The sequence below is a fragment of the Macrosteles quadrilineatus genome, unplaced genomic scaffold (assembly GCF_028750875.1).
Source record: "Macrosteles quadrilineatus isolate MER2022 unplaced genomic scaffold, UCM_ALF_1.0 Scaffold_8__2_contigs__length_117827958, whole genome shotgun sequence".
Lineage (NCBI taxonomy): Eukaryota > Metazoa > Arthropoda > Insecta > Hemiptera > Cicadellidae > Macrosteles > Macrosteles quadrilineatus.
The window spans coordinates 97,633,956-97,649,962 of NW_026542601.1; the positions used below are offsets into that span (position 1 = coordinate 97,633,956).

The 16,007-nt window shown below is 31.7% G+C and overlaps 2 protein-coding genes across 2 annotated transcripts; both read right to left on the bottom strand.

Moving 5' to 3' along the window:
- Positions 1-1,757: 1,757 nt before the first annotated feature.
- On the bottom strand, positions 1,758-4,869 carry LOC128999358 (uncharacterized). The gene is made up of 3 exons (XM_054425815.1): positions 4,649-4,869; positions 2,600-2,734; positions 1,758-1,896 (listed from the first exon to the last, which is right to left on the bottom strand). The coding sequence occupies exons 1-3, from the start codon at positions 4,725-4,727 to the stop codon at positions 1,778-1,780; spliced, it is 333 nt and encodes a 110-aa protein (XP_054281790.1). The 5' UTR covers positions 4,728-4,869; the 3' UTR covers positions 1,758-1,777.
- Positions 4,870-5,603: 734 nt separating this feature from the next.
- On the bottom strand, positions 5,604-14,101 carry LOC129001482 (uncharacterized). The gene is made up of 6 exons (XM_054428785.1): positions 13,885-14,101; positions 10,278-10,387; positions 9,422-9,515; positions 7,920-7,993; positions 6,637-6,790; positions 5,604-5,820 (listed from the first exon to the last, which is right to left on the bottom strand). The coding sequence occupies exons 2-6, from the start codon at positions 10,350-10,352 to the stop codon at positions 5,735-5,737; spliced, it is 483 nt and encodes a 160-aa protein (XP_054284760.1). The 5' UTR covers positions 10,353-10,387; positions 13,885-14,101; the 3' UTR covers positions 5,604-5,734.
- Positions 14,102-16,007: the final 1,906 nt, after the last annotated feature.

Consider the following 16,007-nt stretch of genomic DNA (forward strand, 5'->3'; position numbering starts at 1 on the left):
TATTATAGTTGTGGTGTTAAAAGTGTTGAAGGTACTAAATGCCACTGTCAGAAATATATTGGATTTCAACCTTTCCTGATTCAAGCATTTTCAAATCAATTATTGTCTGTGTACATGGTAAATATGACGTAGAAATTGACTAACACTTTTTAAGAAAATTACTCCAAACATTTCTTTTTGCTATTTAGTAAAAATAAAGTTTAGTTATAATAAATTATATATTCAATGTATTATATTGCATATTATACTGTTTGTTGTACTAACTAAATTTAAACATTATTATCTCTAACCCTATAAGAGTACGATCCTCCTAATACAATTTTACTATGCATATTTACGTACAATAATAAAAATACAACTTAGAAAGACTTTTCAACATCATAGTAATTCGTAGAATAAGTTTTTGGTAGATTTTAAATTATAAAAAGTAAATATCTTTCAAACAACAGTTCACTCAACGATTCAATAGGCATACTACTACTCCGTATACAACAAGAAAATACTGCAATTTTCCACTGTACTGCAACAGAGTTTGAGAGCAGGTAATGCAGCGTGATAACCTGATAACGGAAACAGATGATTAAATCCAGTGATGATTTGGCGGGAACTGAGGCGGTAAATGTGTCAGCTGATAACATAACAATTATCTCCTTTATTGTTCTGCTTTGCTAATATTGTAACACTTGTTTTACCGATATTTCTGATTATTTGGAAAATTCGTTTCTAGAAAACTATATTCATAGTTCAAATACCTTTCGCATATCTTCAAATAATACGAGTTGTATTATAATACGCGTATGTTACAGCTTAATAACCGATTCTTAAAGTATGTGCATAGTTCTCTAAAATATACAAGAGGTTATTATAATAATATGCCATTACCTTTTGCATGTCTTTTTGGAATTTCAGTTACGTTTACCTTCGCATAAGAAACATTAAACAACTCTGTATGGAACAGATATAAACAGTTGTTTTGCTAAATATGCATGTTTGAACTTAGTTCAGTCAATTAACTCATACTAAAAGTATATTTTTAGAGTGTTAAAAAGCATTTATTTTAATTCAAACTATTTCAAGATGTTGTAGTAAATGTTTTGGCTTAATTTGATGAACACAAAATTCCAAAAATTCAATAGTAATGGTACAGTCTACAAATATATATTGATATTGGTATCATAATTTATATTTTGGAAGAAAATATAAACATGTATGTCCTGTCCAAAAAAATAACTTGATCGAGTAAAAAGAATGAATACTTATTAATTACGTACAGAATTATCAACATGGAAACCAACATGGAAGTAAAACATTATGTGCCTACAGTAAACAACTAAGGGGACGGATACAATGTCTGCTTTACACACGTGATTTTACTGTATTATTTTCTCAAGTCAAGCAACACAGTAAAAGTCCATGTAACATGCAACGTGGTCCTGTCTTTAAAAGTGCTTGGAAAGATGGCTTCCTGTGTATAGTTGTAAATATTTAATCATCCTTCCAAGTTTGAGACCGTTACTACCTATGGAGTTTTATTGTTTGTTTTAAAATGATAATATTTAAAGACGTTAATATGTAGAATAATATGTGGATTATGTACAAAAGAACAGAAAATGATTTACTATGATGATATCTAAGCTATCAAAGATATCCATGATATCCAAGCTTAAAACATTTCAAATCATTCAACGTATAACTTCCAGCACAGAAATGTTCATTAATTTTGGGTTAAAAAAATTAAGTAAAACAGTCCGTCAATCGGTAACACACATTAATCCGTTTATTTATCGTAAATGACATTTGTACAGCAGCAGTCCATGAGGTAATAGTAGTCTCCGCACAACTTTCGTCTGTTTGGTGGACAAATCAGGTCGGGTGCACAAAAGATTCGCGCATTGTCTGTAACATTTGATAGAGTAGTTAATAATAATTATTAAACATTTATAAAATTGGAATGAAAACTGCTAGTGAGTGAAAAACGTGTAATCATCATCATTATCATCAATTAGGTAGTATACTGCATATCAGAACAATATTTTACCGATCTAAGTATATTTGACCGCAGCAAACCTATAACCGGCAAACTAAACAATCTGCAACGAATCAGAATTTAGTAAAGATATTGTTTTAAATAATTTTTTAATTTTTATAAATTATCTAAACATGTATTTGCCAAATCAACTACCAACAAAAGTTCGAAGCTTATAACCTCACAGGAACACAACACAAAATAAATAGACTTGCAATGTTAGGACTTGCTGTAGGATACTATGTTAAGTTTTTTTTTAGAAAAACTGAGATTAATCTCTAAAAGTTTCTTATGGTTCAATTTGTAGTTCAAAGTATTACAAAAGCATTATGTCATTGACGGGAACGGGTTTTTACAATATATTATCATAGAATAATACTATTTTAAGGCTTAATGGAAACTATAAATCAACGATACATTTTAGGAGGATTTTAAGAGGCATCCATACTTGTAGACAAAAGGTATGAGTAGCTTTTTACATTGTTATACATGTAAATAATAATTACAAACAACCATATGAAATAAATGGATGCATGAATTAAAAGCAAGCTTTTTTCCAAATCGACTACTTACCAAATGGAAATCTTCTACATCCACAACAGTATCCTAAGTTTACGGCGGGAAGAACACGGCAGTCCGGAACTGGTGGACAATCGCCACAGATTCTGGGGTTGAGCCAGCTGCAGCTGTCAAAGACATTGGCAAAAGCTGTAAGAAACAACGAACTTGTTATTACGGTTTTATTGTTACTTTACACGAATTATAGGAAAGTTTACTGGAAATAGAAGCCCCCCCAGATGTTTTAAATGGGGGGTTTAGCCGACCATCGATGGGTGATGGCTGTATGGAATTAGGATTATATGAAAAACTTCAACTACTGTATTGAAATTGAACGAGCGTTTACCGTCATTTATCACTTCCTAGTGTTTAAATTTTGTTACCTCTAAAAATGTTGCAAGATAGGGTGATAGGCAATTACAGTATAGGTATTCTCTGGTCCATCGACCGGTGCCTCGAGGGGTGATGACCGACGGACTAGGGCTGGGGATGATGACTCATCCAGCTAAATATATAGTGCAAATGTCACAAATCCTAAATTGGTAGCAAATCACTGGTGACAAATAAAACATATTCAGCTAGTCATATCTGCAAGGGTAGAAATGTAAATTTAGCCAGCTGTAAACAAACAATGATGTTCAAAGAATAAACCAGAAAAAGTAAAGAAAGAATTTTGTTAATTCGAATCAATGGTTAAATAGTTTTCGGTCATTAACCTAAATAAAAACGTGTTGATATAATTAACTTAATAAAAACATCCAATTGTTTACCATAAATAGTACAAACGCTGTTAACACCATTTGAGTAATTTGCCTAATGCCTTCCCTTAGACTGATAATAGGTAATTTTATGCATTGATTCGATTTCAAAGTTTCCTTTTTTATTTAGATAATACTAAATCAGATTTTTGCAGGTTAGTGATTTGAAAGTTAAATAATTTCCAAATAATAGTCAATCAAATAAATAGATGGATTTTGGAGCTAGTAGCGGAAAATATTTTGTCTAATGACAGTAAAAAGCCTTAGTAAACTGTAACAACTCCATTGACAGACAAATATTTATTTTGTTTAGCTATATATATTAACAAATTATATAACTACTAGCAGAGTACCCGTACGGGTTTGGCATGTAAGTATAAAATGCTTATTGAAGTTATACTCAATCTTTGCGTTTGCAATGGGGGAGAACACAGTTTGATAAAATTTGCTTCTTTAAATTTACAGTATACCTACTATAGCATTTATTACACATCTACCATAGCCATAATGTTCTACCAATTCACCAAAACAATAGAGAAAAATAAAAGTTATCAAAAATTTGCAAAATATCATTAATTTTTAGGAAATTAAAAACATAAACATAACTGTAAACAATCCTACTTTGATAGTAAGTTCTTATTGTGTATCACAGTTTTTGTTGCTGCTTAGTTCAAATGAGCTGTTTTCATAATTGCAAAAAAATAATAGTGCTGCACCTTGTTGGTAAATCTTATAACTTTTTAATGCTTTTCATGTCAAAGAACAACTTTTTTAGTTGAAACAGCTGACTAAATTCTTTAATTCCCTTTAAATATGAATACTCATAAGAATAACATGGGGAACTACAGAGCCACTGGGGTGGAGCCCAAAAGGATTTTTGAGATAAGAATATGCCTATATGTTAATCGGGTATGTCAGCTATCATCATGCCAAATTTCAGCCCAATCCGTCCAGTAGTTATTGCGTGATTGAACTTCAAACAAACAAACAAACAAACACACAAACTTTCACATTTATTATATTAGTAAGATATAAGAGTAAAATGGGAATAACATATGCTCAATGTCAGACTGTTGTCAAATTATAGAAAGCATAAACGATTGACAGCTATTAAAGGATTTTGAAAATGTTTACTAGTCAACTAAATTATTGATTAAAACATATTTTCGAATACTCGAAAATAAATGTAAATTATGTAGGCACACTATATTTAATTTTCTTCTCTCAAACTCTTTCTTTAACATAACCAACAACAAAGTAAAAAATGTAAGTATCTCAAAGTACAAAACACTGCCAGTGTACGTACCTTCATTTATAATACCGAAAGTGGCAATGGAAGGTCCAACTGCTGCAAGTAGCAGTAACAATGTCAAGTATCTTCTCATGATAACAGTTGTCTAACACTTCAGTGACATCTGTCTCAATATCCACAACAGCTGTTGCTGCCAGTCACGCCATTGACACAGACTTAAGTCACCTTGCTTACACTTTAAACCGTACCGTTGTTCGGAATAATGTATGTTCGTGCAGTTAAAATTATATTCTTAAAGTTTCACAGCAGGCCACTCAGTTATAGTTTTACCACTCAGTGCCAACTTAATTATTTTGGATTTTAGTTTGTCTTACTTTCTGTTCTATTTATATAAACACTGATCTTATTACGTGAAAACTTCACTTTTTACTCTTGATAAAACGTAAATTTAGACCGTTACCGAGATGAATTGTTTAAAGGTCTTTAATTTAAAAAATTGATAATAGAAATGCATATTTTTAAAATGCCAAAGATACCTATCCAAAAATAATAAGGATTTATTCGTTATAATAAACATAAATTACCATACAGCTGCACAAAAAATTAAAAAGAACTGTTTTCAAATTGTTAATTATATCTCACAATGTGAATGTAAGCAGATAACATTGTATACACTATTCTTCTAAGCACACTGTAACCTTATCGTTTACAGATAACTATTTTATAATTTTCGTTTGAAAACAACTATATAGGCCTCAACATTTTCATGATAAAAATAGTAAGCTCTAAATATTCATAATTATGAAAAAAACATTATATAAAAGGCATTATCGTAATGGTAAATAATGATATCACTCTAATAGTTTTTTCGTTACGAAATTTATGTTAAAAAATTTATTTTTACCTGTATAATTATTTAGAGTTGGATATAAAAATAATAGAAGACTAGAATAAAAAAAAATGATGAAAATATAACAAAAATATGTGGAAAAATAATAAAACTAAAATAGAAAGATATAAAACAGTTTTAATACAACATTTGGATTTAAAAGTTCATTAAGTACTAAAAGCGTAATTTACATCTGACAAAGCCACAACACAATATCAGTTTTTGTTGATGACTCGTATGTGTACACATTTCTAGGCAGGATTGAGTGGTGATAACTCAGGGTTCGTCATTATCTGATAGTAGCTGTAGGCTGCGATAAGATAATAAACAGCCAGTCCTGAAACACGAACAACTAGTAGGTTTTTTTACTTAAACAACGTGAATTTGATACACAATTTTAATAAAAAATGTATGTTAAAAGACTTTCGAGGATTTTAAGTTAAAAGGAGGATAAAAGTACTACTAAAGACTCAATTGAACTCCTTATTTCACCAATATGATTATACACATATATACTTTGATAACACCTATTTAATCTGTTTGTTTAGTATATTTAATAATAGTATACAGCTAAGATCATTCATAGCTTTCAAGCATAGATGTTTTAGAATTTTTAAGCTGAAAAATAAGAATACTATTTTTGAGAAATTATCCGACTTAATTCCAAAAGCAAGATATGTCTTACCCCTTATGATAAGGCCTTTACCCTTTAGTAAAATAGTTTGGTTGTTATGCACTTCTCATTTCAATATAAAATTAGAAATTGAAAATTTAAAGTTTTTAGTAATTTTTGTTATATACAAGATTTATTTCAGATAAAAGGTACGGCTTTAAAATATATTACTTGTTAATTATTCAATAAAATTGGACAGACTTGAAAATCAAGGCGTTTTCATCTGCAGCTTATTGAAGGATGACCTATGTCAATATGTCCTGGAACATGATTATTGTACATTTGTTTAGTGTTATAATTAACTATTATGTCATAACTATGTTTGAGAGTCTCAAGATAACGCAAATAAATGTATGTATCAAAATATTTTGACACTACGAACACAAGCAGTCAACAAATTACCCAAATAGGCCTACAAAAAGGATTGTATAAAGATGGCCTAGTAGGCGTAATTAATCAGTTAACCTAGTTTACACATACCGTAATTTATTCCTAGAAATGCTAGGAAAATGTAGACTTCATGGGTTGAAAATGTTGAATACTCGAGAAGTAAGTACAGCAGAAATTCCAGCAGAGTAGCGAAGTGAAGCAAAGTTTCTAATTTCACATACTCCAACACATAAGAGCTTTTTTTCTGTCATAAGAGAGACATTAAGAAAATTGAGATCTAGACATTTAGGTATATAGAACATTATATAGAATTGCAATTCTCGCCTAACTGCCTAATGGCTCAGTATTTTTTTTAATACTGTTGTATAAATTAATAGCCTATGTTCATGCATTTGTAATTATTATGAGATTTATATATGATAGCTATGCAATTTATCTAATATTATTCGTGTTATATCAACTCGAACTATCTATAGACAACCGGTAATCAACTCGAACTATCTATAATATTTTTACGAAGTGAAACAGATCTATAAAAACAAAGTTGCTAGTGATGTAACTTATTTTTTAATAAGAGTAAAACCCCAGCTTGTTTAAAAAAAAACGTATAAAGATCACGAAGAATGACTATTAAAATCATTGCTGAGGAAAAACAGTAAAGCAAGCAAAAAAGTCGAGAAAAAAATTAGAGGTACTTATTTTTTTTTTATTGAATATTCAAATCATTTGTTGTTTACTTTTACAAATTTCTTGTTATAGTTTTATACAGCAAAACAATAGATTGTGCTTATGGAAGTTGTTTCATTTAAAGTGATTGTTGAACGTAAGATTGGTTCTGAGCTCTTCATATTTAGAAAATACATAAAGATATATCATTCATCCTAAGAAAAAATTACAAACGAATTCACGTCTTTAAGATTGAAGACTAACCTTTGTATGTAAAACCAACGGCTGGAGTTAAAAGAGATTGATAGGAAATCGTCGAAGGAGAATAAGTGGCCTTTTTAGCTCTCTATTTGTGCGTTTGTTGCCTTTTCAAAGTTTGACTTTGAATGGGCTTGTTAAGCCTCTTTGAGAATCATCTGTGTTAAAAAATATTACTGCAATATTTTTATTTGTTTGTTGACCATTTAAAGTATATGGATTAAGTAATCTTTCAGATTGTCCATGTATTATAAGTGATTTTAAAGGCGAAAGCTAATGGATAATGGGATAAGATAATTCACACTTGTTAAGCAGCATTTAAGAAGAATATTTATATAGGGATTCAGTTTAGCAAGGTAGGCCTAATATTTATGTTTATTTTTAAAGTTCTTTCCAATGGTCTTTTATAAAAAAAAAACACCTTTAGAGATTTAGAATATTATACTCACCATGTAAACGCCATAGAGTAGAAATACTGCGGCTATAGTTTGTATGACACTTCCTCCCAAAAGAACGTAGAGAGCTGAAATAAACATTGTTATGAAAATGACGGAAAACAAGTTTAAAAAAATGAAACACTGAATTATCGCTTATAAAGAGGGCTAACAGGAACCGGTTTTTTTTTTCAAGATGGCTAATACTGTACACTGCACGACTGAAATTGTGGCGATTAGAGAGAGGAGTCATTATTCATTCTTTATTCATTCCCATATTGACACTGTGTGTAGAAGGATTTCTTCGGGAATCTTTCTTCTCCGCCAACTTTCTAAGTTTGCAAAATGTGATGTTCTAATTACAGCATATTATGGAGTGATTTTCCCGCACCTGATATACGCAGTGCCGGTGTGGGGGTGTGAGTGTGGGAAAACGTCTTTCCTTTTCCGACTCCAGAAGAGGACAGTTAGGGCAGTCTTTGGTTTGAAAAGAAGAACATCTTGCAGGCAATACTTTATTTCATCACAAATGTTAACATTTCCCTCAATATACATTTTGGAAACTTTGATTCTCATTCAAAAAAAAACTTACACCAATACCAATCTTCACTTACACATTCCTATTCACTACGTAACAATTCTCATCTTAAATTTCCATCTCATTCAACTACATTTTTCAAGAGACACTTTCATTACAATGGCATTATACTTTTTAATCTCCTCCCTCCCTCCCTTCAGCTGGAGTCGGACTTGAACAGCCTTAAAAAGCAAATAAAAAAAAAATACTCTTGGCCAAGGGTTACTACAGTGTTCGAGATTGTGTCGCTGATGGGTTTAGTTAGTTAGTTTTTTGTTGTTGTAAGTAATTGGTATTGTTTTATTGAAGCAACATTGTCTATTGTTTATTTTAATTTTAGTTCTATTAATTGACATGACCAATGCAAATTTTGTATTTGTTATTTTGGTTCAATAAATGAGTTATGAGTTATGAGTTATTATTGTTTTGAATTACGCCATTTTAGGAGCCATGAAACAGTGGACAGACAACGCCGTACGTTTTCCTTTGACGGTTCGAAATGGCGAGTCTATGACAACAGTGCAACGAATTTTTCTAGTTCAATTCCAAATTGGACCCTATGATATATCCATTCCCATCAATACAATGTTTAGGCGGGTTATGTGAATCTCTGGACCACGATGAACCCTCACTACTACAATGTAGCAGGAAGTGTTAACAATTAATGGTGTCATGAGCTGTTCGAACGTGTAATCAAAAACTAAAGGGATGATTGAAATTGGCATGCAAGACAGCGAATATAACTGGCTGACATTGTTTTGCAAACGAATTGTTAATCAGCTAAATATTCACTTTACAATACCTCACAGCACCTAAGTATCCTTTACAGGAGACAAAAAGCAAAATATTTTGTCGAGTAAGTATTTTTTTACATAAAGAAATATTTAAACCTGCCAAGCAGATGTTTTCATCGCCAAAGTATAAGGTTTCAATTACTCACTTTTTATACTGGTTCCAAAGAAGCGATGAATGTCAGACGAAGAAATTGAGCTGTCATCCAGAATTACTCCTATTAATGCCAGTATGGACATCACCTGGAAATAATAAATAAGCTTTGGGTTATACAATGTAGTTTATCAAGTAAACAGGCATTACATTATGTATAGGATACCAGTGCAACGAAACCTTAAGAAACGTTTTTGTAAAATCTGGGTTCAGTCTACTATTGATTAACCTCTCCTATTTCCATCAAACATGACTTTTAGACGTCTAGGGTAGTATGTTAAAAGAAATAAATTAATTCAGATTTTAATTTATTTTATAATAAAAACATTATTGAGTCTTTGACTTAAATAACTTTTTGATACTTAAGTCTGATTTTGTAATTTTGTATGTTTTCTATGCCTTATACATTTTAATGAAAGCCGCTTTTACCTATTACTTTACTATCACCAATTGCGATGGGGACGTGACTTATGTGCGTATTTAACCCAAATATGATTGAAGGATGAGTGTAATATGAAGTCTGATTAAACTTGTCTATACCACACATAGCTGAGTAACTGAGTAGGGCTTGTCTAAGAATTAGAAAGTGATCTGTTCAACCCTGAGATGTTCGAAACCAGACCCACTTTTCCTAAAAAATTAGGCTCCTAGCAAATGTCTCTTACTAATTAAACAGCTGATTTATTTTTACTTTTAGTCAGTAACAAAATTACAATGATCATTCCATCATAATTTTCCTTCCTGCATTCATGTTAAGCCTAAAATACGTACACACAATACGTCGTCATCTTAGTAAAATTATCAGGTGACTATTTGTATGTATTACTTGAATGTATTACAACTTAACATACCGCTTGTGTCCATCCCAACAATAACATGCCAGAGCGTAGGCTAAAACAGCAGAAGCAATTTCTCACCAACACCATTGTCTTGGTTTGATTAAAATGTCCAGGTTATCCTTCTGAAATAAATAAATATTTAAAAATATTTTAATGTAATATTCATACCAAAATATATACTAACAGTATCCTTCAAGCACAAAGTTCTTGCAAATTACACCTTATATCAGTATTAAATGTCTATGTATTATTAGGTATCCCATTTCACTGTATTATTTATTATCATAGTTCCTAGGTCTATCATACGTCCATCACATGTACTGTTTTCTTTTTGTTTTGTCTTGTTACCACAGTATTATTTATCGCGTTATTTATATCATTTATATTTATTGTTATATTTCCTAGGTTAGTCTCACATGTCTCTGTTAAGTACATGTTTCTTAGACTTAAACTTTTACTATTTATTCAATTACCGTATGTCTTGTATTATTCATGTCTTGTTACTCCTAGGTATAAGTAGTTTTTTTTCACTGTCTTAGAGCTTGCATGCATCCCTATTGTATTGTTCATCAGTTTTGCATTGTTACTTAGTTTTAGTATTTAGTCATGATGAGTATCTCACTATTGTAATTCTTATTGTAGATTGGTGAAATCCGTTGGCAATAAATAAATAAATAAAGTATTTTTAGTTCAAGTTCGAAACAGGTTTAACAAATTTGGTGAAAAACCCATTAATTATGCTCAAGGGCACCGGCAGACATTTTTAAAAGATTTGATATTTTATTGTTTTAAAACCGACGTATAGGCAATCTTTGTGCGTAAATCTATATTTTCGAAGCTAAATTTCCTGTCATTAATTCCTCATATTTTGCAAGATCATAAATATTTTATAACACAATTTCCAAGGAGAATACAAACATATAATATAAACATAAGACAGTGAAGTAATGAATACGGACGAAGTTAACGGCCCAGTGACTGGTGGAGTGGACACTGGACAGGCGCGGTGTTGGTGGCAAGCATATAATAATTCGTATTGTATTGCTCTGCACACTTCGTGTGCTCCCGCTATCTCCGCGTTCCGCCACCTCCGAACCTAAATCTGTCCCGCCATCTCCGAATTCTTGAGTGACCCTTATAATCCCGTCATCGCCTGCGTTGGTAGCTGTCATTGCATCCACGGCTGCGAAGCCCCGTGGATGGGAGATTTAATGAAAATTAAACCCGTGGGTTAGGTTAGGTTAGGTTAGGTTAAGATAGGTTAGGTTAGGTTAGGTTAGGTTGGGTTAGGTTAGGTTAGGTTAGGTTAGGTTAGGTTAGGTTAGGATAGGACGGAAAGTCTTAACGCATGTAGTAACCGAGGATTATAGGGGTCACTCTGAAATACGGAGATGGCGGGACGCGGAGATACTTGGCATAAATGCTGCGTGGTTGTAGCCGATAACTCTGATAAACTGATTACAATCTTGACGGAACTCCCGCTTTCTGCTGTGAAAATGTCTTTTGTCTAGAGATGGTACCACACCTTTAATTTTAAATAGCTCAATAACAAGACTGTAAGTAACAAGAATGTTGTTCAATAAATTTCCGAATTCTGGTCTTGTCATCAACTACATTTCTAAAGGTTGGAGGTTAAACAATTTTACAAGCCTAGTAATTCCACAAGTCACTACAGTCTGTATACCGTAGGGTGGTGACCAACGATCACATAAGCCCAATCTGCTCAACGCTCGCAACTGTTTCTTAGAAGAGTCACCAACTAACAACTCCAATTATTTGTTTTTTAATTTGAAATAGAGGAGTATTAGAAAACTATGATACACTATTTAGTCATTGAAATACCATTGAATTCAACAATACAACTATATAGACATCTTCATGTGTTAAACAATATTATCAAAAATATAAAAAAAAAATATTAAAAAAAGCGAGGAGCTACCTAGTTCAAAGAATTGCCATGGCAATACAAAAGGGAAATGTTGCCAGCATCATTGGTTCCTCACCCGCAGACGACGACCTTTCTTCAATATTTTATTTGTAAAATTATTGTAAAAATTGGTATATTAAAACATTCTCTTTTTTTGTAAACATTATCAAAATCTTACTGAATTTACTATAAACTTGAAATCAATCTTTTTAGTAACTTAGCCAATAATTTTTCTCTCTACTATTCATGCATTGCACGGTTGGACTTAAGAAAAGTGACTCTGGTTACACATTGAACTTGACTAACCGTATGCAATTGGTACTCGGGACTCGCTAATGCTTTAAACTATCTAAGCTGTGATTAATCTATCTAAGCTGTCTTAATGGCTGTCCAGGATGTAGGACAGATTTCAGTTGGGTATGGGTCTATTTCATGATACTTTGGCTGATTCGATGCGATGGCTTAGTCATCATTCTCACCTTATCATTCTCTCCGCTTACAAAACACACAAAAATTAAATATTGTCTCAATATTATGATAATATTCGAAAAGAAAATAGTATCAAAGTATGAATATAGTACGGGTAAATAGTTAACCTCCGGCCATTTTGCTATTTTAAATCAAAACACATCGGTTTTTATATCACTCTTCTTATTTTTTTTTTTAATTTACGGAATTTTATATTTTTAAGGATATGTTTACGAGGAGGGAACAAATTTGTAATTGTATTAGGGTGATAGTGACTTTTCGAGGAAACCGTTACGAGCGCCACCCTAGTGTATAGTACAGACTTCAGTATGTCGCAACTGCCGTGCTATCACGGTGATTTGGGGTGGCGCTATCTGTTGAATGACAGTGAAGGGACGAACGTGGGGAGTGGTGAGATTGTGAGGGGTGAGGGCGAGAGGGGACAATTCTCTCTTTCTCTCAAGGTCAGCCCGCCTGACCTTGCTTACCACCCCTGTATGAGGCCTTCATGATGTATTGCGTAACTTCGTAAAATAATTATACCACTATTATTCTTTACCTCAAATGTTGTATTTTAATCGCAACAATGTTATTGTTTACCAATAAAACATTCCTGCTCCAGGGCGTGATACGGCCTGGACCTACTCCTATCTGCTGGTACCCCTGATTAAAACTGTTAAAAATACTTTAAATCACCTGACCACAGGTAAGTTTAAGGTTGACCGAACTTATTCAAAGTTACTGGATGATTGAACGAAAAAGGATTTGACAATTTAATACAATATTACAATAAGATATAGGTGTTTAAATCAATTATACAGCCACCACTGAAATTTAGATTGCATTTTCAACCATAATAAGTAAGTTGGTACCAAACCTAAGGGTTAGGTAACTCGCAATTACATGTCAAATATAATTAACTATTTGCTGTAAACAAAACACAACTTAAAGTAACTGTTTTAGTTAAAGCTTTTAGATTTAATTTAATTTCTTCTAAACTGAAAAATAATACGAGACTACTGTAGTAGTTTCGTCTTCGTAGGTAAACGTAAACATAACCTAAAAGCGTTATTACTATATTATACGCATTAGGTGGACAACACTTTATTGATATAACACGATTAGATTATGCTATATGATAATGCAGTAATAAAGTATTACAGCATTCCATAAAAATCTTAAATTTATTGCACAATATTATTGTAGAAAGTAAACAACACTTACCAATTAGATGATGCGTCGTTGTTTCACAACCACATTACTGATTTACAAATTTTAAAACAGTGTTTTCACTCTCTAGTTTACACATAGTGGTTTTAAACACAATTAACTAATCTTAACCCAAAACTGTAAACATTCCAATCCAAAATAACGCCACACTGAAAACTCACTAGTCATTTAGCACTCGTCTCGATATTGTAGCTGTGAATGTTGGTAGCCCTGGGCGCCAGCTGTTAGCCAAGCGCTAGAGCTATTATTGTTTTGGCACCCCTGCACACCAGCTGATCACCAGACTAACACGTGATTCTGATTCTTCTAACGTTGTTGGTACCATCGATATGGTTGGTACGACTGCAACTCAATGACTCATAGATAGCTGAGCTGCTAATCGTCTACATACTGATACGGTTATCTAAAATCCCACTTCAAATTTAAATATAGTTTATGATCAGTACTGATACAGTGAAATACGTAGAATTATTAATTCTGTTATGTCATTGTTAGTAGTATTTTGGTGAATATGTTGACAAAGTGGATAATTGTTATGTTATCAGCTGACACATTTCCCGACTCAGTTGCCGCCAAATCATTGCCAGAATTAATCTTCTGTTTCCCTAACCAGGTTTTATCGTTGAGTTAATTGTGTTAAATAGTTATCTATTATTATTAGTTATATTATTATTATACGTGTGGTTGGCATAGTTCATTTTTTTCACTTTAATACTCTGCTCAAAATATACTAATACCCTATCTGATAAAATGCAACAACTTTATAGAATTTAGATTATAAAGTTTAAGTTTGAGCTTTTAAAATGTCCTCGTCTGATGTTTAATGATCCTTTTGACCCCTCTTAAAAAAAAAAATTAATTTTGTAATTACAAAGGATCCTATTTGTAAACAAATATTTACTAGACTACATATTCTTACCAAAGAAAGCTACCACAAACTAGGTCTAAAAACAAAGGAAACGTTGAAATAGACAAATAGTTATTTATTAACCCACAATTTCTTTTACCTCAGGAATCAGGCATATTTCATATTATTTAAATTATTCGTATTTACTTCATGACAAATATATAAGTAGAATCTACTCTAAAAATCCAATCAAGAGATATATTATAGCCTAGTCGTATACAAATGTTTTTGTTTCGTGCCGTGTACCTTATTATATTATTATAATATTGTAATAAATATTATATTATATATATTATTCTTTTACCTTATTATTTTTGGGAATTTAGAAATAAGTTATTCAGGAATGCCTTAACTTATCTTAATATTGCTTTCTAGTTTTTAAACAGTGTTACAGTTAAAATACAATTTTTCTGTATTGTATTTAAATATTTGTGACATCATTTAAAACTTTTATACAAAATCTGAGACATATTTTGAAAAATAAATAATACATAGTATGTGAAAGATAAATAGAAATTATATCATTGAATAAATTGAATTTTAATGTACAACAGGAGCGGTTTTTTTAGACCCATGTCTAAAAATGTTCGGAAACACTCTATCCAAGAACTAAAGCCTATGAGATTGTACTGTACATTTAAAATGTGAGAAAAAGGTTTTTTCAAAACTAACCAGTTTCAATATGATATTCTCTTAGGGGGTGAAAATAATCCAGTTTTGTTATTAAGTCAGTATTTCAAAGCCCCGACTTCTCTAAATCCATGAGTGTATTAGGATTCTTATAGCTCGATATATTAAGGTTTATATCTTTCAGACCGTCTTACTATTTGTATGAAATACATTTTCCAACACGTTTTACTGCTATTTCAAAGTTTTGTAGCAAATTTGCACAATGAAAACCCTAATATAATATTCTGAAGTATTTAGGGAAATAAAATGTAGGAATTTGGTTTTATATGATTAATACTTTTCAAAAACGAAGGATATCGCAATATAATATTGAGCATATGTTAATCGGAACCATCACACTAACAAGTTTAAAGTTCATATTTAGCTAAACAAATGCAAAATGTCAGAAAGAATTAAGTTAAAACTAAATCAACAAAATTTTTTGGAACTTTGCGTTACTCTATTTATCTGCACACGGTTACATAGCTAAACCTTGGAAAGCTGCCAACCAGACTGTTATAAAGGCACACTACTCTGGCTG

What these genes read in the sequence shown, in the direction of transcription:
- LOC128999358 (XM_054425815.1), bottom strand. Translation starts at nt 4,727, where the DNA reads ATGAGAAGATACTTGACATTGTTACTGCTACTTGCAGCAGTTGGACCT. An exon ending in TTTCGGTATTATAAATGAAG is followed by an intron (nt 2,735 to 4,648) that starts GTACGTACACTG and finishes TGTTTCTTACAG; the next exon opens with CTTTTGCCAATGTCTTTGAC. An exon ending in ATGTAGAAGATTTCCATTTG is followed by an intron (nt 1,897 to 2,599) that starts GTAAGTAGTCGA and finishes CAAATGTTACAG; the next exon opens with ACAATGCGCGAATCTTTTGT.
- LOC129001482 (XM_054428785.1), bottom strand. Translation starts at nt 10,352, where the DNA reads ATGGTGTTGGTGAGAAATTGCTTCTGCTGTTTTAGCCTACGCTCTGGC. An exon ending in TACTCTATGGCGTTTACATG is followed by an intron (nt 6,791 to 7,919) that starts GTGAGTATAATA and finishes CTCTTATGACAG; the next exon opens with AAAAAAAGCTCTTATGTGTT. An exon ending in ATTTCTAGGAATAAATTACG is followed by an intron (nt 5,821 to 6,636) that starts GTATGTGTAAAC and finishes TTCGTGTTTCAG; the next exon opens with GACTGGCTGTTTATTATCTT.